The sequence below is a fragment of the Ochotona princeps genome, chromosome 10 (genome assembly GCF_030435755.1).
Source record: "Ochotona princeps isolate mOchPri1 chromosome 10, mOchPri1.hap1, whole genome shotgun sequence".
NCBI classification, from domain to species: Eukaryota; Metazoa; Chordata; class Mammalia; order Lagomorpha; family Ochotonidae; genus Ochotona; species Ochotona princeps.
In genome coordinates, this window is record NC_080841.1 from 16,470,027 (window position 1) to 16,492,943 (window position 22,917).

Consider the following 22,917-nt stretch of genomic DNA (forward strand, 5'->3'; position numbering starts at 1 on the left):
AAGGGAAAAAAATGGGGGGGGATGCAGCTGCCCTTTGACGACACACGGAGGAAAACACCAGCCATCTAAATAAACATTCTCTTTATTTTACCAAATATAATTTATCAGTTAAGTTGACATCTGTCAATTCAGTTATAGTAACTATAAATAATTCTCTTTTAAGACACAGTTCTGCAACTTTTTAAGGATACAAGAGTAAACCAGTATCGCTCCTTGCAGCCAGGCCAAGAGTACATGAACTTGGTACAATCTGGGGATCAGAAGTGAGTCTTCTACGAAAAGAAACTTCATTTTCTCCCCCTTAGCCCATAGTTCTTTGCTGACACACTCAGGGCCCGGGGTGCGTCTCCCTTTCTGCCTCTTAGGCCAAGGAGGACACTCCAGAAGCCTCCTGAACAGCCTGGCTGAACTTGAGATGAGGGAGTGGTGAGTGGCTGGGGCAGGGGTGGCTGGAGGTCACAGGGGGCACAGCCTCAGGGGCAGGGGTTGGGTCTGGTGCCTGTACAAGAGGAGTCCACATGCAAATATGCTTTGAGATGAAAGGCTGCCAGAGGGATGAGCAGAAACAAGCTCAGGCTGGTGTTAATAATGAACTGTTGGATGCAACTCCCACTACATCACCTCTAGGATTCCTTCCAGTTCTAAGGTGCCAGGATTCCAGATGGGTGGCAATGGAGGGAGAGGAAAGCCAGCATCGAAGTCTAGGGCAACTTCTGGAGGTAAGACACAGTTTTGGTGCCAAGAGGCTGCGGCAGGCCCTTGCCTTGCAAGGAGGTGGTTTTTTTAGGCTACAGAGGGGATGGCTCATGGGAAGCTTACAGAAAGAGAGAAAAAGGCCCGAGTTACACAGGAGTGAGTGTGGACAGCTTCTGAGCTGTTCAGAGCGGTGCAAGCGGCAGAGACAGCAGCTCCAGTCTCCTCCCAGGGTTGTGCTAGGCAGAGAAAAGCTGTCTCCGAACTGGTAGGGTTTTCTCTTTCTTAGCTGTGTGGCCAAGGCAGGTGGAGGGGAGGGGAGGTGAGGAATGGCAGCTGAGGGGCAACACTGTTCGAGCAGTAGGGCTGGGGGCTCTGGCTGTGGTCAGCATTCCAGAAGGAGGCTGAATGTTATTGGTGCAGCAGAAACAAACACAACTGTCCAGTGAGGACGTGCTCTCTGCCAGACTGGAAGGGGGGCGAGCTGAGTGAGTGTTGGGATACCCTCACAGTTGGCTACGCAGTGCCTTGGGCAGTACCCAGCACATGGCAAGTGCTCGGTCCACATTGCTCAATGAGATGCTTCAAATCTTGCCTGCCACAGTACTCGCCTTGGGAAGGCCATGTGTTTGCTGAATGAGTGAACAGATGCTGGAGGGCAGGAGGAACAGAATGAGTGATTTTGGAGAAGGACAGGAGCCAAGGTGACCTCAGGATGATGTCCTCAGGAGAAAGAGCAGCCCTGCAGTACTGCTGGTTGCCCTCCTCTTCCTCCAAGTCATTTGCCACGTACCCATGCTCTGTCCCCAGTGGCAAGGGAGTGCTTAAAGATGAGTCGAGGGTAAGGGCTGAACGGGATACAGATTCCATCCTCTGCGCCCCCAGGGATGTGGATCTTGAGCAGGGTAGGGGTGGACACTGCTCATTTCTTTCTGGAGGTGACACACAAGTGGAGAATGTTCGGAGGGGAGGGGTTGTGACGTCACTTGGACAGTCAGGCCTGGAGCATGTGCACAAACCTACCGGTCTGCTTGCCTCACTCCTTCTGAGAGCAGCAGGGGCTGGGTCCAGGGGGGCAGGGATTCCAGGGAGCCTGAAGCAACTGTTTCCGACTCAGTGTTCTAAAGTTGGTCCATTTCTACACAAGTGGATTGAGTGGCAGGGAGTGTTACTTATCCTTCTGTTCAACCAAAAACATAAAAGGCAAAAGAAAGAAAAGAACCATAACAACAAAAAAACAAATCCCCAAAAATAAAAGCCCAGAACCTACTCACAAATGGTTTCTCATTAGGGTTAAGAAGGAAGTTGCTAAAGGCAAACCAAATGACCTCAGATCAAAAACAGAACCCTCCCTGCCCCAATCCCCTATCACCTGGAGGTACCCACCATGAAATTGCACTTGGTGATTGTCTCAAAAAGCTCCTTGGACGCTTATCTCCGTCCATCTACCCTTCCCTTTGAATTCTCGCTATCCAAACTTGGCTCAATGTATAAAAATTCCCATTGAAAATAATGAGAATTTGATATCAAAGTGAAGTCCTAGAAAGAGGTGGGAGTGTGGTGTGGGGAGTAAGGACAGGAGAATCAAAGAAAAAACAAATTCACATAGAAAGTGCAGAGGGAGGAGGCAATGGGTGGAGTGATCAAAGCTAGTCCCCGACATCCGTGTCTCGGTCCCCAATGAGCCACAGGACATGGAAGCTGAGTGCCAGGAGCCCTGTGCCAAGCAGGTCCCCGAGGGCAGTCAAGTACGGGATGGAGAAGTTGTCTGGGTCCAGGCCCCGGCCCCACATCCAGTGCACCATCCAGTCTGCGAAGTACAGGAGAATCAGCACCTGCAGAGACACAAGGGCCCACCTGCAGCAATCCTCACATGGGGACAGCTCTCTTCCCATGCTGGCAGCCTGTGCTCCTGCACCCTACACTTACCCACAGGCAGGAAGGAGGGTGCTGCTGCATGGCCTCAGCCGCCTCAGTGCAGCACTCAGCTCTCCATTACTCAGCAAGCAGCTTCCTCAACTGCATTCTGTGGGCTACAGGCATCTGGCCTCCCCTGCCTCTTCATTCTTTGTCATCCTATTCTCTGCTCATCTCACTTCCTGCCATGTTGGCCTGACTAGCAGTCTGGTGGGGACTAGTAGCTGCAGCCAGCTTTTCTTACAGGATTCCTTCTCTGGGCAGAACAGTGTAAGGACAGTGTTTGAGGTTGCTGACTACAGCACAGCTATCAGCTTAACAGGTGATTATTCTAAGCAGCCTTCTCCTGACCCCTTCTATTCAGATGTTGTGGGCTCTATGTATCCAAGTTTGTTTAATTATTAGTCCTGGCAGAGTTAGAACTGAAAACCAATCATACTGAAAACTAAATATAAAGCAGACAATGCATACTAAATCAAAATATATTTTGGATTATTTGCCACTTTTTTCCCACATTTATTTCTGGGGCTGGTGTTGTGGCACAGTGGGTTAAGTTGCTGCCTGCTATGACAGCATCTCTTGTCAAGGCATCAGCTGGAGTCCTGGCTGCTCTGCTTCTTCCTTTTTTTTTTTTTTTTAAGATTTATTTGTTTTTTATTGGAAAGGTGGATATACAGAGAGGAGAGACAGAGAGGAAGATCTTCTGTCCGATGTTTCACTCCCCAAGCTGCCGCAACGCCTGGTGCTGAGTCAATCTGAAGCCAGGAGCCTCCTCCAGGTCTCCCACGCTGGTGCAGGGTCCCAAAGTCTTGGGCCGTCCTCGACTGCTTTCCCAGGCCACAGGTAGGGAGCTGGATGGGAAGCGGGGCCGTTGAGATTAGAGCAGGCGCCCATAAGGGATGGCGCGTTCAAGGCAAGGACCTTAACTGCTACACTATCGCGCCGGGCCCACTGCTCTGCTTCTGATTCAGCTCCTTGCTAATGAGGGAAAGCAGCAAAAGACGACCCAACTGTTGGGCCCTTGCCATTTCAGGAGGATGGAAGATCTCTTCCTCTGTCTCCTTCTCTCTGTTTCATTGCTTTTCAAATAAACAAACCTTTTTTTTTAAAATTTTAATTATTTATTTGAAAGGCAGCAAGTTAGAGAGTTGCTACTTGTTGGTGCACTTCCCAAAAGACCACTGCAGCTAGGACTGGGCCAGGCTAAAGACAGGAGCCAGGAACTTAACCTGGGCCTCCTATGTGGGTGACAGGGACCCATGTACTTGAGCCATCACCTGCTGCCTCCTAGGATGTACATTGGCATGAAGCTGGAAGGGCTTGGAGGATGGATAAATAAGGAATGGGTGACACCAAAGGCCCGTGGAGGGGAGAATTGAAGTCTTGGAAGAAGGTACAAAAAGCCTTTCTTTCAGGTTGCACTATGAACCTACATAAACTTCTACAATATGTGACTGTTAGCTCCTCAAAAAACACATCTACAAAAAATTTAAAGATTTAGTAAGGCTTGGGCCCGGCGGCGTGGCCTAGCGGCTAAAGTCCTCGCCTTGAAAGCCCCGGGATCCCATATGGGCGCTGGTTCTAATCCCGGCAGCTCCACTTCCCATCCAGTTCCCTGCTTGTGGCCTGGGAAAGCAGTCGAGGACGGCCCAAGGCTTTGGGACCCTGCACCCGCGTGGGAGACCCGGAAGAGGTTCCTGGTTCCCGGCTTCGGATCGGCGCGCATCGGCCCGTTGCGGCTCACTTGGGGAGTGAAACATCGGATGGAAGATCTTCCTCTCTGTCTCTCCTCCTCTGTATATCCGGCTTTCCAATAATAATAAATCTTAAAAAAAAAAAAAAAGATTTAGTAAGGCTATTATAAGTGGCTTGAGAGCCTTGTGGCTAGCACACAGTTCTGTCTATATTTTGATTATGGCAGTAAATTTATACTTGTGATAAAACAGAGAATTAAAGAGCATATGTGCATGTATACATACAAATATTTACATGACACGATACACATGCATTCCATGTCAACCTGCTATGATCAGAATAAGGACTATGGATTCACCAAGGCCAAGTCCCTGGTTTGGATTCTGTACCAAGGACGCGAGTCATCCTCTGCTGCTTTCCCAGTCCACAAACAGGGAGCTGGATCGGCAGTGGAACAGCTGAGAAATATAGATGCCAGCACTTGAAGGTGAAGGATTAGCCTATTAGCCATGGTGCCAGCCCCTAGATTCTGTACCACGTCACACAGCTGTTGCCAGGCATAAAGGGATATGAGATCTCCCTGCACATTTTTCGGTGAGGGGCTTCTTATGAATATAGAGTTGTTCCAGAACAAAAAGTTTTAAAAAGTTAATAATAATACAATAAAGGAGAATGAGTCATAGATTAGGATGGCAGAGATGGATGGAGCTCTACGGATTACTTAGTGTAGTGGTTCTTATTCTTTCAAGCTGCACAACCCTACATTCGAATGACATTTCTTTTTTTTTTTTTTTTTAAAGATTTGTTTTTTTTTTTATTTTTATTACAAAGTCAGATATACTGAGAGGAGGAGAGAGAGAGAGGAAGTGGAGCTGCCGGGATTAGAACCAGCGGCCACATGGGATCAAGGCGAGGACCTTAGCCACTAGGCCACGCTGCCAAGCCCTCGAATGACATTTCTAAAGAGAGCCCAACATGCAGAACAGAGCCACATAGGGGACTAGGCTAGAGGGGGTAGGTTCTATCTGCTCAGCTTCTGGTCACCTGCCTGAAAAATGGCCACCTATTGGTCCATTCCCCTCACTTTACAAGGCAGCGCTGGGTCTCAAAGAGTGACAACTGGGCCAAGACCACCCAGTGTGACTCAGGTACAATTATAGCTTGCTCTACCAAGCCCAGTCCTGTGTGGGTGGGCTGCTGGGCCTTGCAGCAGAGGGGGCAGAGTGTCTGATAGGTCTAGCCTGAGTTTACTCCCACGTGGGCCCAGGGAAGCCCTTCCTGTGTCCTTGCCTCTGGCAGATCATACCTGGAGCAGTGCAGCTGTCATGTAGAAGATGATGAAGATGAGGGTGAGGGTGGTGTGCCCGCCCTGCATACAGCTGATGGTGTACAGGAACACCAGGTGCCCTGGGACCACGAGGAGGAAGAGGACCCGGGCAGAGCGGGAATTCACATCTGGACAGGGAAGAGGGGAGAGGGCATGAGAGGAGGAGGAGGAAGACAGGGGAGAAACCCTCTCCAGAAGGCCCTTTCAAGTTAGGAGGGGACCCTCTCCCCACCCCGCCCAGGGCAAACACTGCTGACTGCCTTTCTCCTCTCATCCCTGGCCCTCAGTGTATAGCAGGAAGAGAGCCTGCCTGACTGGGCTCCTGTCCATGACAGCAGGTACAGCCTAGCACAGGACAGGCAGATGCAGGCCCAGCTCTTGTGGTGAAGCTTACTGCAGGTTCCCTCCCTCCAGGGAGGCTAACAAGCCATCATTACCAGGACTGAAGAAGGTGGTGCAAGGACTGGGGCAGCGACGTGGGGCTTGCTCCGAGTTCTCCCCTGGCATCCCATTCATGTGCAGGAAGGTGGAGATGCGGCTGGCCTGCACTGCCACCAGATTGCCCCCGACGCCTGCAGGGGCACACAGGGGCTTAGGCTGCAAAGTAGTGGGGAGGAGCAGGCAAGAAGCAATCCTCCTGTTATCTTTCATCTGGAAGGGCTCTGTCCCTGTCTTAGGTTTGGGTATTAGTGGGTACCACCCCATTCCTGGTCCCCAAGAGAATAGCGAGACTCTGAGAAGGAAAATCAAGGAAGTCCCCTGGGCTCCTCCATGGACGTGTGGCAGTGCCATGGGTCTGGCAGGTCTGTGAGAGGGCTGGAAAGGACACAGGAGGAGCTGTAGATTTAGAGATCCTGCTTCCTCTGCAGGCGCAGCCTTGCCCCACCCCTCCCTGCACTCTGAGCAGATCTGGACACATGATGCTCATGTGCTGGATGCAGTGATGGTTGAAGCTCCAGGTTTGAGCTCCAAACCCTGGGGTCAGGAGCCTCTCCAGAAACTGCACTTGTCCCTGTTAGCCCTTGCATCCCTACCTTGTCCCTGCCCTGAGCCCTGGAGGCTGAGTATCAGAGCTTGTCCCTCATCCCACCTCACCCCACCTCCCTTCTTGGAGCTGGATCAGAGGACAGACAGTGGAAGAGGTCATCCCTCCCACATTCCCTGAGGAGAGCAGCCCTCACTGGGTTCCTATGTATTTCCTCCCCATGAGTCTTCAGGACTTGAGCTTCCCACTGTCATGAGCTTCAGGTACCTCAACATCTCTCGTTCCTTTTTCCCTTGTCTCACTCCCCTTTATGAAAACTGAAACTGTGTGGATTCTCTTGCCTGGGGAACCCTCACTGACACAAGTGCCAAACCCCCAAACCCTTTTCTCTTGCCCCTTCCCTCTTGCCCCTTCCCTCCCAGCAGCTGCTGTTGAGGCCTCACCATTGATGACGGGTGTGAAGACAGCCATCCCTGCGAAGTTGGGGTCTGAGACAGTCTTGTCCAAGATGAGGCCTCCCACGCTGCAGGGGCACAAACACACAATGACACCAAGGCTGCTGGTGGGCTCTGCTCCCGAGATGACAGGCACAGGCCCAACCTGCCTTGGGGACAAAGCAAAGCATGGTGGATTCCGGGAGTCCCTCCACTGGCAATCCGTGCCTCCCTTGCCAGAACCACTTGCCCCCAGCATCCTGACCTGGCTTGGTAACTCCAGAATGAGCCAGTGATGCTGTCCCTGCCCTCTGGTTGGCTCCAGGAGCCACTAACAGGACAACCTGCCAGGGAAGGTCTCTGATCTGCCTGCCTAGCATTTGTTTTCCCTTCTGGCAATGGCACTGGGCTCCAGCAACAGATTCAGGTGACACTGCTTCAATGATGGCCCAGGCATAGTCAGCTGACCACATGAGAACCAAGGAAACTGTTTTGGGACTCTGTGAAACTGCATGTGTATGTGTGTGTGAGACTGATCTCCACTGTTTTCTCTGGAACTGGTGGGAATAAGCAAAGTGTAAATGGGACTGTGGGCCTTCCCAGAAGAAAACAGAGCTGAGAAATGCAGAGTCCTGGGGCCCAGATGTGATGAGGCGTGACCCAGAGTCCAGCTGTGCCTTTTTAGGTCTCGAGGCCAACGCAGCTACTTTGGGAGGGAACTGAATCAACCTGGTTTCTATCACCTGATACAAAAGACCACGTGCCTGCTCCACTAACTACTGAACATATTTCTAAGACTAGCCTTCTAACTTCTTGCTTTGGGGTTTAAATAGTAGTCTGGGGCAGGGTGGGAGGGGAGTGGAGGAAGCTGTGCTCCGGGACCAGGCCCACCTGCTGATGGCCATCGCAATGATGACAGGCTCCCAGCCCGAGTACAACACCTCCCTTGTTGCTGGGCTGCGTCGGGCCAACACTACCCAGACAGGCAGCAGGGCCACAAAGAAGGCACACACCAGCGGGTAGATGTATCGCCAGTGACCTGAAAGGGCAGACAGCAAAGGGCGTTGAGCATTGTGGCCCCTTCTCCCAGCTTCCCATCTGGCTCAGCTGCATGGTCAATGGCATCTCTGTACAATGTTCATGAACACCCAGTCTCACTGGATCCTCACAGAAAGCCCAACAGGTGGGCGGGACCAGCCCTGACGGCTCCAAGGTCAAGGTGGCCAAGCAGAGAGCCTTCTAGGTTCTTGATCTGACTCAGGGATCCTCATCTCCCATCCCTGTCCTCATCACGCAAGCGGACTCCATTCCTTCACGCTCTCCACAACCCCTTCCCAGGGAAGCAAGGATCCATAGGACCAAGCAGGAGGATATTTCTGGTACTTTTGCTCCTGCCCTTGCCCCTGCTGCCTGCTTGACTCTGGGATGAGACCTTTTTAGCCTCACGTCTCTCTGATTGGTTGAACAAACTAAATCAAAGCAGTTAAGAACACAGAAATTCTTGTACTCTTGCAAAGTGACTTCCATCTCTCCAGATCCCACACAAGGGGTCCACTTGAGCCCCCCTCCTGGGGACTACAGACTCACTCAGTTCCAGATAGAGTCCCCAGCTGATGCCTGACAGCAATGCTAAGGTGATGAGGTCCCCCAGGCTGGCAGCAATGGGTGTGGCCACATTATCTGGATTGATCCCAATCTTGCGAGAGCCAATGATGACCCCAATCATGATCATACCTGGTGAAGAAAAGGAGGGATCCAAGTAAGGCAAGAAGGGTTAAAGGAGTTTCACCAATAAACCAAAGGAGAGGCAGGAGAGGCCGGGTGCAGGTGATCCCTCTGGTGCAGCCCTCCTGACCCCCATCCTCTTCACTTGCTTACCCAGCACCAGCGAGGCAATGAAGGCTGTGGCCACACTGCTGGCACATAGCAGGAAGGCATGTGGGATGCTGAAGTGGCCATCAGGGATCCAGCCGAAGACAACAGCTGCAATGGATGCCAGGAAGCCGACGACTGTGGCCTGCACCTGTCGGGAGGAGCGGTGACCACTCACCCAGGAGTGGAGTGCTTCTCAGCGGAGGTCACTGAGCTCTTAGGCTGACTGCCTTCCTGGCCCTCAGCAGTCCCAGGGGGCAGGCAGGACAGCAATGTCCAGTTAGCCCCCACCTCCCGCCCCAGCTGGAAGGATGTGTGTTTGTTTAGTTTCACACCAGACACTAGAACTAAGCCATGTACTCAGTGGGGGGCCTGGGGCATGTCACTGACTGAATGGGTGTTAGGGGAGGGGTCCACGGGGTTAGGTCTTGAAATCAGAGTCAAGGCCTGGAAGATTTGAGACAGTGGCCCAGGACACGTGAGAATCCAAGTCTGCTCCCACTGCCAGATCTGCAGAGACTCAGCCCTCGTACCATCTGCTGGGGTAACCTTCTAGAGTGTCCCTGGGGGACACCAGCTCAGTGGGGTGTTGGAGCTTCATTCAGGAGCCTCTCAGAGACTCCTGACTTGGAGGAGCAGGGAACTTGGCCCACCCTGTCTACCTTGCCATCTTACCTGGATGAGGGCCATGTTCCCCGTGATCATCCGCCAGAGTTCCTTGGGGGTGTCCATGTGTCCAATGTTGGCCTAGAGAGGGAGGGCAAGTGGCTGGAGCTGCCGGCCAAAAATGGTTGGCAGCTGAAACAGTAAGGCCCTTCCCTGGATAAGGGGACAGACACGACCACCAGAGGGAGTGGAGTAGGATCAGGGGAGAGGGGAGTGGGTGAGGTGCCTCCAGGGCACCCACCTCTTTTTCTCTTTGAGCTGTCCTGTTGGGCTAAGCTGGGCAGCCCTTCCCTGAATGGATTACTATGACCCACTCCCTGGCCCTGAAGCCAGTTTGCCTTCCTAGGGGAGGACAGGTCAGTGACTGGCATGGGACCAAGGCCACAAGGGTGTTTGGGAAGGCATGGGTGGTAGGGACCAGGAGGGGCAGTGCAAACCAGGGGGATGTTTCTCCACCATCTTCTCCACTCTTGGCCAAGCAGGAACACCTGTGGTTTCCTGAATTATATCACTCCTGACCTCCCACCCCAGAGCTCTGTATGTGATTGAATCACTGGATCAGGGGAGATCTCAGGGGTTGGGAGTGGAGAGTGAGGAATGAAGAGCAGCCCCCTCTCTGTCTCTAGCCCTTTAAAGAGCAACTGGCCACGGGGACAGGGAATGGGCTGGGAGGGTTGGGGGGCCTGGCCCTGCTCCTGGCCAGCTGCAGAGCAGGGCTGGAGATCAGAGGAGGCCCCCATCTGTGCGGCTGGACAGAGCAGCAGGATGCCCGCCTGTCAAAGCTGCACAAACAGTCACGAGGTGGGTTGTAAAGCAGGGGGGTGGGGTAGCAGTCCAGGGATGCAGGCACGTCCAGAAAGCAAGTCTGGGAATCACTTTGGGCAGGAAGCCCTTGCCTATAGCAGGACACCATGTCCAGCCAGGCCCTCCTGCCGCTACCCTGACTCCATGCTCCCACAGGGGGCGGGGCTTGTGGAGGGGGCCTACAGGATCCCTTGTGGGGCACCTTTGTGTTGCCCAGGGGCCCTTTCTGGGCCCCCTCCTCTTGGCCAGGATACTCACTGCCGTGGACAGCCTAGAGGCCAGGGTCATTTCCAGGTTCCCCTTGAGTCCCAGCAGCGCAGGCACCAGGATGAAGACTTCCGTCACCTTCTGGAAGACTTCCCAGTGCTAGAAGGTGAAAAGAGAAGCTAGGCATTATAGTGCCCAAAGGGTGGGCAGGGACATTGGGCAGATAGTTGGAGACAAGAGGCTTGGGGAGGAAACAAGAACAGCTGGGACCCTGGCTGGGCTCTACTTCCTCTGCCTGCGTTCCCAGAGCCAGGGGTGGGAAGAGCAGTGGACCCCCATGGGCTGGCTCACACCCTAGGATTCCTCTGTAACCCCCATGACATCGCATGCCCCAGCCTTTGCCTTCAGTCCAGGTCCTCTGCAGCCTCAACCTTGAGTGGTGTTGTGTCAGCTGCAGGGCTGGGGCCAAGGAGATTACACTTTGTTTGGTTTCTATCTCCCCGAGTTTTGGCTGCAGTCACAGCAGCTCTCATTTGGAAAGGCTCGGTGGCCCCTACCCCTCTGCTTGCTACCCAGTGAGAGCCTTTCTACACCTCCTTTGCACTCCCTTACCCCACACAACTGCCCCAACCTCTCAGACAGGAAATGCAAGTGTACCCCCACAAGAAGAGCCCAGAGCTGATGTCCACACAGTTGGGTTCTGGTTGCCAGCCCACCAGCCACAGTTATCCCATCAGCTTCTTAGCCCAATTTTTACTAGGTACTGGCTATATACCAGGCTGAGTCCCTATGTGTATTTTCTCATTTCATCACCTCAGCCACCCAATGAAGTATGGGTTATCTTTATTCCTATGGTGCAGATGAGCCAACAGGTTCACAAAACATTTTTTTCAGTTAGTACAAGAGGGAAAAGATGTAAGAGCTGGGACTGGCTATCTGTAAGTTCCTCTGCTTGCAACTGGTACTGCGGACTTGCACATGAGGCTGGGACTGTAGCTCCCTTTCTGTCCACTGGGACAAGCAGGTTTTATTGGTTCCTTTGTTTTAAGAATGGAAAACCTCTGGGTCTGGAGAGGAGGCAGGTGGGGACAAGAGGCTTGCCATGGCCTCATGCTATCTCCCCACATGCCTCCTTATGTACACCAGCTGGGGACTTCAGACAAGTCACAGGGCCTCCAGCTCCTGCCTGACAAGCGTCCAATTCAGCAGTCTGACCAGACAATCTCTTAAAGGCAATTGCAACAAGATGAGCAAGGCTGCAAATAAACACGACAGTGATACACCATCACATACCTGTTAAGATGGCTATCGTGACAAAAACCAGGGAGTTACACATGCTGGCCAGGACCTAGACCAGACCTAGACTGGAACCCATGCATACTGCTGCTGGGATAGTAAAGTGGCCCAACTTGTATGGCAAATCATGTGGCAGTTCCTTAAGCAGTTAAAAACAGAACCACCATGGCCCATGCTGTGGTGCCACTGATACATTGGTCATCCCATAAGAGTGTCGACTGCTCCACTTCTGACCCAGCTCCCTGCTGGGAAGGCAGTAGAAGCTGGTCAAAGTGCTTGAGTCCCTGCCATCCCTATGGGAGACCTGGATGGTGTTTGTGGCTCCTGGCTCTGGTCTGGCAAATACCTGGCTGTTGTTGCTATTTGGGGAGTGAACTAGTAGACAGAAGACTCTCTCTCTCTCCTTAGCTCTCTGTCACTTTGCCGTTCAAATAAATAAATTTTCAAATGCAAAGAACAACTGATTTATCCAGCTCTCCCACTCCTGGGTGGTGATCCATAAGAACTGAGTAGGTGTCTCCAGTATTCATATACCCATGGGCACAGCTGCACCATGCACAACAGGCAAGAGGCAGAAGCTACCTAAGTGCTCCTGGACAGACAAGTATATAAACAAAATGCAGTTGTATACAAACAAAATGCACTGGAATATGATCCAGCCTTCAACAGGGAGGACATCCTGCCACACGCTACAGCCTGGAGGGACCTTGAGGACATGGCACAACGAAGCCAGTCAAAAAAGGATAGGCTCTGCATGACTGTAGTCATATGAGAGAGTGGCCAGGGGCTGGGCAGAAGGGGAAACAGGGTATTCTATACTGGGTATAGAAGACGTGCTGCATGTAATGTGAATGGACTTAGCACTACTGAATGATGTACTCATAGTGGCTAAGATGGTGACATTTATATATATATATATATATATATATGTTTTACTACCACAAAGAAAAAGAGGGCCAGCTCCTCAGTGGCTTAGACGGAGCAGTAGACAGCATATCCAGGTGCACAAGGAAGATATGGCAGTACATTGGAGTCTGCAGAGGACAACTGGTACTACAACAGAGGATGGAGAACAAATCAATCAACTACCCAAGCCAGGTGTTGGCAGTGAATATCTGGGCAAATGGAGACTCTAAGTTGGACAGTGTCAACAAGTGGATTCTGGAGAGATTTCATTGTGCCTGGAGTGGCAAGATCAGCAGTAATTCAGAACCACTGAGCTATCAAAACCTCTTGAGCAGGACCTTCGGAGCATGTGCCACATTGAGGACCTTGGGGTGGTGTCAGGTGGCTGTCCTTCATCCCGGGGTACAAAAGTGTACAGCAGGCTGAGTGTGGCTTCTCCCCTTTTCCCCTCTTCTCCCAGTTATAGGAAGGAAAAAAGAGAATGTGGGAATAATGGTCTCACCCACCTTCTTGTAGCCCTTTACCATTATCACATTAATCAACTGTATATATATATCATCAAAAAATAATTACAAAAAAATAAAAGAAAGAAAGAAAGAGGGCCAAGGCTATCAGAGGGGTCTGGGGCCAGGGCTAAAGATCTGGAGGTGGTCATACAAAGCAAAGGCTTCTTTCCCACTGGTGTCCTGTTTGTATGCATCAGTAGGGGGCACAGCACCATTCCAGACAAGGCACACTTGAATCCACGGAGTTAGAATATGCCCTTGAGGACCCAGCACCCTCCTTAGGGGAGTCCCTCTCTGAGGACAAAGGGGAGACACCCCCCTTAGCACCTCCAGGGCCTGAAGAGAGAAGGCAACCCCCAGGACCTGTGAGCTCCACCTACCCAGAAGGAACTCCTTGGGTTGGAGCAGCCAATTCCTACACCATCTCAGACGTGGCGTAAGCTGGGCACATCTACCATGCAGGCTCACACATGCCTCTGAGAAGAGGCACATGAAGGTGGTGGTGTGGACAGCCCAGGGAAGTGGGATGGCCTGAAGTTAGGTGTGAGCAGACTGAGGCACAGAGGGAATGGCTCTTCTCCCTCCCCTGGTCCATCTTGTTCTGCCTGGCTGGGAGTGTCTGCCCCGGAAGTCAAATCCGTCAGCCCAGCTGGGGCCTGGCTGCCTTCCACACCTTCCAGCCCAGTTGGGCATTGGGAGAGGCTCCAAGTTGCCCAGGTTGCTCATCCTGGAGGTGCAGGACACATCTGCAGACATTCACTGCTTACTGTTTTCTCCATCTTGGGGTGGGCAGCTCAGGGGTCCCTGATATTCTGGAGGGGAGGGATGTGGCTGCTTCCTGTACACTTAAGGAGGATCCTGCTTCGGAGCTGTCACTCTCAAGTGTCCATCCTCAGTGGCCCTGCCAGCACCTCTTTCTCACCACCTGCCTCTTCCATCCCTCACCTCCTCTGGTCTCATATGCCTCCAATATGCTGCCTTCAGCTTGTGTCTGCTCCAGGAGAAGGGGATCAGCAGGGGACAGAGTCAGCAGGGAGCCCTAAGCTTTCAGGCATAAGCTCCAAGCGCTAGGTTGCAGCAGAGCCTAGCAAGCTGGGCTGCAGTTGACCTTGGAGGACGATGACTGGAGAGGCAATTAAAGCACCCACTTCTACCAGTCTTCACCAGCTTGAGGCTATTCCCAGAGGCCTCCCCTAGTGTCCAGGGAGGAGGACCACACCTGGATACACACAGGGATAAAGAGAGAATAGGAAATGCAAATGGGACCATGACCTCAGGCAGAAGGGAGGACAGGGTGCTCAGGTGAGACAGAATCTGAACGTTCTGCCCAGGAACAGGCCAGCAACAAGGGAAGAAGGAACAAGGAATGCTTCCTTCCGCTCCACTTCCCTGAGGCCACAACTGGTCATCCACTTCCATATTTGTAGTATGCACAGCAGGACATAGAAGTCAAATTGAGGCTGTATTTGGGGGAGGTAGGGCCACTTTCCTGGGGATCCACAGCAAGTTAAAATAAGGACTTGCGAGTCTCCACTTGCCCCCACCTAGCTGGGAATTCCCATGCAGACCCTGAAGGCAGGCACATCACTTCTTGATGTCCTCCCCACAAACCCCCTTGAGTGAGATGCCCTGGTAGCCCAGAACCGTAGCATCTGCAGTGTGTAGGCTGTTCTCATCTCACCAGGGGGCCCAGGCCTCCTTCCCTGCCTAGTGCCACGCTGGGCCAGTTGCAGCAGACAGAGGTCCACTCCTCCTTGCCCTGCCTGTGATTTGCATACCAGCCACTTGACTGCCCTGTGCAAGCTGTGGCCCACATGGAGAGGTGGCAGCAGTTGGTCTCTGAGCGTGTTTTCTCCAGCAGCGGGACTGCTGGGGGCCCTGGACCAGACAGGCACCTGAGCCAGGGCCAATGTAGACTCGAGAAGGGAGAAGGCAGGTGTGAATTCTTAAAAATCATCCTGCGCTTTCTGAAGCTGAGATCGCTGGTCAACTCCTTGCACTTCCCCTGGGGTTGGTCCTTCTGTACACAGCCCCTTCCCCTAACTAGGCTATTGTGGAGCCTACTGCAGCCCAGTTGTGGTGTGAAAGCCAGCCAGGGGAGGAGAATGAAGACAAAGCAGCCATTGTTATCTACACCACCTGGACCCAGCCCTGCAGAGAGCCCCAAGAGGCCATGGAGAGGGCAAGGCTGGCCCTCTGTGGGCAGGGTGGGCATCCTTGAGGTTCTCCTACAGAGATCTCCCCATGTCTCAGGGACATGGGTATGGAGTAGGGGTGGGGCAAGATGGCAGTTTTTCCAGCTTGAATCCTTGTGTGCATGCTGTTGGTGGGTGAGTAGTGGTGGCAGTGGGGAGGGGTTCTGTAGCACTGCTCATTGAGAAGTTTTGTTTTTGCTCATTTCAGAAGATAACCCTGCCTGTTACAGATTCCAATCCACCTTGCAAAGCAAGCAGACTCCTCAGAATCTTCAACTGGAGAAGCTTGACTGTGGCAAAGGCCCCAGAGGTTGGCAGCCCAGGCTCTGGGGACAAGTCACCTAATCTGTCTGCACCATGGGTTTCTTATCTACAAAGTTCCTCTCTCACAGGCGACAGAGCAGCTGCCCAAGTGCTCCCCAATGACACTCCCGTTGTCTACAAAGTAAGGCACCTGCTCTTGGGTCACGGCTGGATTTGATCTTTCATCCCTCTGTAGACACCAAACCAGAACTCTAAAAGTTTAAAAATGAGAAGCAAGGCCACAGGGAATGAGGGGACAGGTGGAGATGCTATCCCTGAATCTCCATTTCTCTGCTTCTCCTTCCCCCGCACTCACTGTCCTTGGAAGAGGGGTCACTGGGAAGGAGAGGAAGCAGGAGCTCCAGGCAGCTTCTTAATCTCTGGGTAGGAATAATCTTCACGTTAACAGGTTCCAGGAGAGAGGCAGCACAAAGGCACTGTGCTTGCACAGACACCACTCCCATTAGCAACCACAGGGATAGGACTCTCTAGGAGGGCTCACGTCCAAGTGGCCCAAGTGGACATACTGAAGGAACCATCCAGAACCACCCATCTTCACAGGCCCTGTGGGCTGTGGGCATGGGGACAGCAGCTGGCCAGGCTCGTTATGTTAGTGGGTAGGGTGACTTGACACTGGCAGCTGGCCCTGAGCGCCAGTTCTCAAGCCACACAGGGGGGACCTCAAAGGGCAAAGATCAGCCTTCCCCTCCAGTACTTCTCTAAGTCCTGAGGACAGAGACCAGCACTTGGCATGCTGACAATTCAGACAGACCTAGCACCTTTAGAGAGCTCTGTGTGCCTTCCTGGGCTTCGAAACCTTTTATCGAGCAACAAGAGTTGATCTCTTGCCAAGCTGGAGGTGCTGGGTAAAACCCCAGCTCACAGCGAGCTGCTGGCAGGACATGTCCCTGGCTCTCAGCTCCTGGGTCTTGCCAACTCTGAGCCTCCATCCTCTGCAGTGACTTTGGAAGGAGCTCCCTTTACTCAGGGCAGGCTTCAGAAAGGCATGTGAAGAGCAGATGAGAGATGGTGCTGCCCAGAACTGCCCAGGCTTCCTCTTGTTCTCACCCATGGCACATAGTGAGTACTTTCAGGCCTATTCTGCCAACTCCAAATCACACATCAGATGGCACGTGCCCACCCCCCAACTCCCTAGGGAGACCTGCTATGGGAAGACAAAGCAACACAAAATGCCTTTAGGAGCCTTCTCACTTAATTTGAGACCCTCTTGGCAGCTGAACAAATTCCTGCCCAGCAGGGGGATGGAGCAGAGGCCTGAAACTGAACGTTTGGCTACAGGGGCATCCTTGAAATCCCACATAAAAGGCAGGAGAGGTGGGTGAGGCAGAGAGAGAAGAACCCAGCTGAAGGTCTCCAGCCGGGCTGGTCCTGGCAGGAATGCCCGGGAGGCATGGCAAGCAGCAACCCTGAGCCCTCTCGCCTCTGCCAGTCTGAGCTCTGGAACGAATCATTTCATTTCCTGACCAGTACTCCCCAGCACCCGCCACTGCCCTGGGGCCGCTGGGCTCCCCCGAACCTTCTACAGAATGCCACTGGCCCGAAAAGCAGCCTCGGCGGTGCTCCAAAGGGAAGTCGCATTCTAGGAAGTAACCACAGGAGCTATGTACCATAGGCAGGTGGAGGGGAAATGCCTGGGAGGCACAGATGGTCCTGGGATACCCCATCCTGAGCTGCTCCCCTCTGCAGGTCCTACCTGCACGATGTCCAGCACCATGCCAGCAGCCACGGTCCCAAAGCCTGCCAGGAGGAAGGGAAAGAGCACTTGCAGGCCGATAGAGAAGGAGGTCTCCTTGAGCGGCGAGGGTGGCGCAGGGCCGCGGTCTGTGCTGACGTCATCACTGTCGTTGCTCTGGCTTCCATTCTCCAGCAGAGCATCCTCCTCTCGAACCCCCTTGGCATTGGCCCGAGATTCAATCACCACCACCTCCACCCCGGCCCCATCAGGCCCCAGGAACTCCGAAGGCCCAGTGGCCAAGGGCCCTGGGCCATCAGAAGAGCAGGGAGAGGGGGGCGGGCCAGTCCCGTTGCGCTGGTGGGCGTCCTTGGCTTCTGGCTTAGTGGACATGACAGGCAGGAGGGATGGGGGAATGGAGAGAACACGCCTCTCTTTTTGTTGCTTTCCTTCTTCTTGACTTGGGGAAAGGCTTAGTCTTGGGGTGACCCCAGGCTTGAGCACCACAGGACCTCTCCCCCAGGCTCTCGTCTCCTACCAGGCAGTGCAAAAACTGCTCCGCCAACAGGCGGCCCCATCAAGTACTGAGGCCGCAAGGTGATGGGAAGTGAGAGTCCCCCTGGCCAGAGTCCCCAGCTACCCACTAGGGGTGCAAAGGCCCTAGTCCCGCCGCCCAGCCTGGTGCCTGATTTCTTCTTTGGTTTTCAGCAGCAGGTTAGAACACAGGGAATCCAGAGATAAGGGGGTGCCCTGGGAAGTGGCCCCTCTTGTGTGACAAGAGCTTGAGTTGCAATCTTTCAGAATACAGCCACAGCTTGGGGCTGGGACTCTTGCCCACTCGCAGCTCTCGGCTCCGTTGGCTCCCTACGGTTCTCTGGACGCGGCTGCTCCCACAGCAGGGTCTGTCGGCTTTCTAGGCCCTTCCAGAAATCTGCTCCTTTCCTGGGAAGACCTCGTGCCTCCCTGAAGCTCTGGATCTTAAAGTCACGAGAATCTGTGTGGAACACCTTACATGGGCAGGAAGAAAAAGAAAAACAGAATGTCATGACACAGCCACATAGAACTCATAGTGGGAGACTTCTCAAAGCAGCTGTGAGTTGATGACACAAGCGTCTTTACAGAGCTTATTCTATGCTGCTGTTTCCACTCCATTTATTCAACTCCATTCTGGGCTGTTCCATCTGGAGGCCCAACAGGTGTGTGCCCGAATCCCCTCCCAACCGGCAACCACAGGGTTGGCCGCTATGGTCAACAGCGGTGAGATGTGACCAGCCTGGGACTGCAGAGGTGCTGCCCACCCACTGTCCTCTCAGCACCCTAGGGTGGGCAGGGCACCATCAGGGAGCTCCCTTCCTGAATGTTCAGTAAGGACCTAGGATGATTTAAGGCCCTAGGCCCTGAGAAGTGAAGGAGTAGGAAGACTGGCTGGGCAGTGCTGCAGGCTTGCCAGCCCACGGCCAAGAGCCAGAGACCTACCCACTCCTGCCCTTGAGAGTCAACAGTGTTACAGAAAGCTCAGCCACTGACCAAGATCCAGCCCTACTTCTCTCCCTGCAGGGAGCTTGGCGCTGGAAGAGCCTCCGATAGGCCAGGGGAGTTATCTCTGTGAGAAGGCACGGAGGGTACTGTTGGGAGTTACTAGGCACCCACTTCAGCTCTCAGGGCTCCCCCTGAGTTCTCCGGGGTTACCAAGGGTAATACAGCGGAATTCTCAAACACAAAATGAAACCAAACAAATAAAAGCAGCAATTAAAAAAAAAAAGAGGGCAAACCCCAACCCTAAGTCCCATATGCCAAGAGAAATTTGTTCCCAAATGCCAGTGTCTAGCTGAAATGCTCCCATCTCCCCTTGCCCCAGGGGATTCCCAGGCCTGGATTCCATTTCTTTCAAGTAAGAAACACACACACACACACACAAATGCTGACCAGGTAGGAGGGACAGGTCCTTAAGTATTCTTAACACACCTCAGTAGCTTCAGCCTGGGAAAGGCAGTTGCTGGCCCATAGAAGTGTCTGCCTTTCCATCCACGAGTCACTTACCACCTCTCTCTTTTTCAGTCTCCGTCCATACCTGCCTGCCCTCCTTCCAAAGACCCTCCCCACGGATCCATGCGCCAGCCCCCAAGTCTACCGCTCCCACACCGAAAAAGTTTGAGTCCACTCAAACCCGGCGCCCCAGCTCCTTCCGTCCTCCCTGCAGGCCAGCCCCTCACCCACTCCACCAGGAAAGAGTGTTCGCATGGGCTGAGGCCCTGGGACCAAAGAAGCACCAGAGAGCCCCCTCCTCCCAAGCTGGGACCAAAACAAGGATTCATTTCAGAATTCTCGGCCCCAGTGAGGGGGAACAGCCATCCCCAGCCTTCCACCACCAGGGTTCAGCAAATGCGCTGTGCGCCAGGATTCCCCCCCACCCCACCCCCGGCCCCGCCAGGACTGACCTGCCCCTCGCTTGTGCGGAAGGGGGGCACCGGACGAGTGGCAGCAGAGGCCCGCGGTCTCGGGGGAAGCAGGGTTCCCCCTCTTCTCATCACTCCTCCTCCTCCTTGGTGGTCGTCTCGGCCCGGCGAGCGCCCCCTCCTCTCCTCACCCGCAGCCAAGGTGAGCGTCCAACCGCGACACCCCCTTACCCCGGCTGGCTACATTTCGCTTCTGCGTTTCAGGAGGCCGCCGCTCCACTTCCACGAGGGACAGGGCGGCCGGGTAGCGAAGACCCGGACTGGGCCTGGTGTGTGTGTGGTGGGGGGGAAGAGCTCACTTGCCCCCAATCGCTTCTGGCCCGCAGACTTGGGCCAGACTGGTTGGCTGTTGCTGGCAAACGTGATCTGGGGCAGACTGGGTGGCACCCCCCCCTTCCCCTCCATCAAAATAGATTCCAGACGGACGTCCGCCACAGCCAATCGGCGACGGCAGAGGGGGCGGGCCGGGTCCCGCCCCTTTCCTTCGCTCGGGGCTCAGGAGGTGGGGCACGCGGGACGCGGTGCCGGGAAGTAGGGGGACTGGGAGCCGGTTCCGGGGCGGCGGACTCGCGGGTCCCAGCGCCCACCGGCTGAGGACCCGGGGAAGCCTGCTTGCCGCGCCCCAGCGCCCGCAGCCCTCGGGCGGCGTGGGCGCCATCCCCGTTTTTGGAGCTCATCCCTTGATGAAGGCCCTGGACTGGAAGGGGGACCAGCGAGCATCCCTGTGGAGCCCGCGCGCGCCGGCCTTGATCCCGCGGCGGCCGCCCGCAGCCCAGGCAGAACGGAACCCACCTCGCTCTTGGACCCAGCTGCTCTCTAGCTGGCCCGACACCTCGCGCTTCCGTGAGATTCCGCGGCCTCTGAGCAAAATGGCTCGGCGCTGACGAATCCGGCCTTAATAAAGTCCCGGCCTTGAAAGGGGTGGGGAAGGGCGGGCGCGCGGGGGCCTGGGGTCGGCCTCGCGGCTGGGGTCCCCCGCGCGCACCCGGGTCAGGGGCGGAGGCGAGCCTGGTGGCCGCGTGAGGCGAGAGCGAGCCTCCATCCCCGTCTCAGTGAAACCCAACTTTTCCCTGACGCATCTCGTGCGATCAGAGGGGGTGTTCCCGAGCCGGCCCTTCGCACTTCCGCCCCGGGCCGTCTCCACCTCTGTAGACCAGCGCTGTGTGGGATGTTTTTGTGCAGGGTGAGGGTGGGGGTGTGTGTGACCTCCTCCCACAGAGGAACCCCCTCCCCCAGGGTTTCCCCTCTTGCTGGTGGAACCTGTGCCCAGGGATTTCCTTCCTGCCCTTTTCCGCCCGGAAGGTGGCCCAGGGAGCATTGGCGCAGACCCCAGACCCTTGAGGGAGATTTGGAGCCCAGCTGGAACCTGGAGAGAGACCCCTGTGTCAGGGTTGCGCGCGCGCGCGCACACACACACACACACACACACACACATACACACACTCACACTGCCACCTAAGCAGATCAAATATTTACATGTATTTACATGTATTTACGTGTACGTGTATTTACGTGGCCCCACCCTGCAGCCTGCAGGACACCAGTGCCCCTCCGGCTTTTCCAGTTCCACCTGGAGACAGAAGTGTTTACCAGACTGGGAAGCCCTGGGTAGGCGCAGAAGAATCAGGTTTGTAACCAGCAGCTGTAGGACTAGAACTAGAGACCTGAAGGTTGACCTATCTGGGGATAGTTCAGTGCTGCTCCCTCCAGCCGTCCCCCTCTCCCCCGTTTAATCTCACCAGGCACAAGCTACCTGTGCATAAAATGTTGATTTCCCTCCCATCTCCTTCCCACTTTCCTTTTTGTACCCACCTGAAAACAGTTCCCCCTCATGGGTCTGTTTGCTTTTTTTTTTTTTAATGAATTATCTTACTGTGTGGGAACCTGACTAGAAACTTACATGTACAGATGAGTAAGCCACCCCAGTGACACCCCCACAGCACCTCTGCCTGCTCAGGAATGAGCTGGAAGCTGACACTGGCAAAAAGCCTGTGGTGCTAGCATCCATATGGCACTGGTTGGAGTCCTGGCTGTTCCACTTTGTTACAGCTCCCTGCTAATGAGGAAAGCAGCAGAGGATTGGCCAAATGCTTGGGCTCCTGAACCCATGAGAAAGACCTAGAAGAAGTTCCTGGATCCTGGCCCCCACCTCCTTTTCTTAAAAGTAAACACTATATATATTAAAGGATTTATTTATTTATTTTGTGGAAAGGCAGATTTCGGAGAGAAGAAGAGAGAGAGAAAGATCTTCCATCCACTGGTTCAATTTCCAATTGGCCACATAGGCTGCAGCTGAGCTGATCTGAAGCCAGGAACCAGGAGCCTCCTCCAGGTCTCCTGTGTGGGTTCAGGGGTCCAAGGACTAGGGGCCGTCCTCCACTGCTTTCCCTGGCTACCAGCAGGGAGCTAGATAGGATTACAGCAACTGAGACATGAGCCAGTGCACCTCTGGGATACCACATTTGGAGGTAGAGGATAGTCAGTTGAGCCAATGCACTGGTCTCAAACGTGACCACTATCTTACACTTCAGGCTGGTTTTACCTGCCTGTGAACTTTCTATACCTGGAGCCAATTTTGTGTCTGACTTATCTCACCCAATATTGTTTATGAAATGAAATCTGTGATATGTATAACAGTAAACTTGTTCATTTTCACCGTACAGAGTGCATTACATGAATGAGCCACACTTGACCATTCACTTTATTCACAGGCGTTTGGGTTGTTACCAGTTTGGGGTTCTTACGAGTAGGGCTGCTATAAGGATTTCATTGCAGACCTATTGGAACCCTTTTGTTCGTACTCCTATTGGACATACACCTAGGAACAGAATTACTAGGTCAAAGGACAGGCATTTGTTTAGTTTAGTGAATGTTTTTTTTTTTTTTTTAATTCTCCAATGTGTTCATACCCATTTATACTCCTACCAGTAGTGTCTTTGAGTTCCACTTGCTCTATATTCTT

The 22,917-nt window shown here is 53.8% G+C and overlaps 1 protein-coding gene across 2 annotated transcripts; it reads right to left on the reverse strand.

The window, feature by feature from the left end:
* Positions 1 to 1,502: 1,502 nt before the first annotated feature.
* Positions 1,503 to 21,021, reverse strand: SLC41A1 (solute carrier family 41 member 1). Of its 2 annotated transcripts, none has more exons than XM_058669098.1 (11): positions 20,748 to 21,021; positions 17,521 to 18,506; positions 10,652 to 10,759; positions 9,599 to 9,670; positions 8,930 to 9,074; positions 8,639 to 8,785; positions 7,943 to 8,090; positions 7,061 to 7,140; positions 6,070 to 6,204; positions 5,612 to 5,760; positions 1,503 to 2,528 (listed from the first exon to the last, which is right to left on the reverse strand). In XM_058669098.1, the coding sequence occupies exons 2-11, from the start codon at positions 17,890 to 17,892 to the stop codon at positions 2,343 to 2,345; spliced, it is 1,542 nt and encodes a 513-aa protein (XP_058525081.1). In that variant the 5' UTR covers positions 17,893 to 18,506; positions 20,748 to 21,021; the 3' UTR covers positions 1,503 to 2,342. The 2 variants fall into 2 exon arrangements, with proteins under 2 accessions (XP_058525081.1, XP_058525080.1); XM_058669097.1 differs by lacking the exon at positions 20,748 to 21,021 and adding an exon at positions 19,938 to 20,389.
* Between the last annotated feature and the right edge of the window lie 1,896 nt (positions 21,022 to 22,917).

Coding starts and splice junctions, on each gene's coding strand:
- SLC41A1 (XM_058669098.1), bottom strand. CDS start 17,892: ATGTCCACTAAGCCAGAAGCCAAGGACGCCCACCAGCGCAACGGGACT. Junction 8,091..8,638: donor GGGACTCTATCTGGAACTGA/GTGAGTCTGTAG, acceptor CTGCCCTTTCAG/GTCACTGGCGATACATCTAC. Junction 6,205..7,060: donor CTTCACACCCGTCATCAATG/GTGAGGCCTCAA, acceptor GTGCCCCTGCAG/GCGTCGGGGGCAATCTGGTG.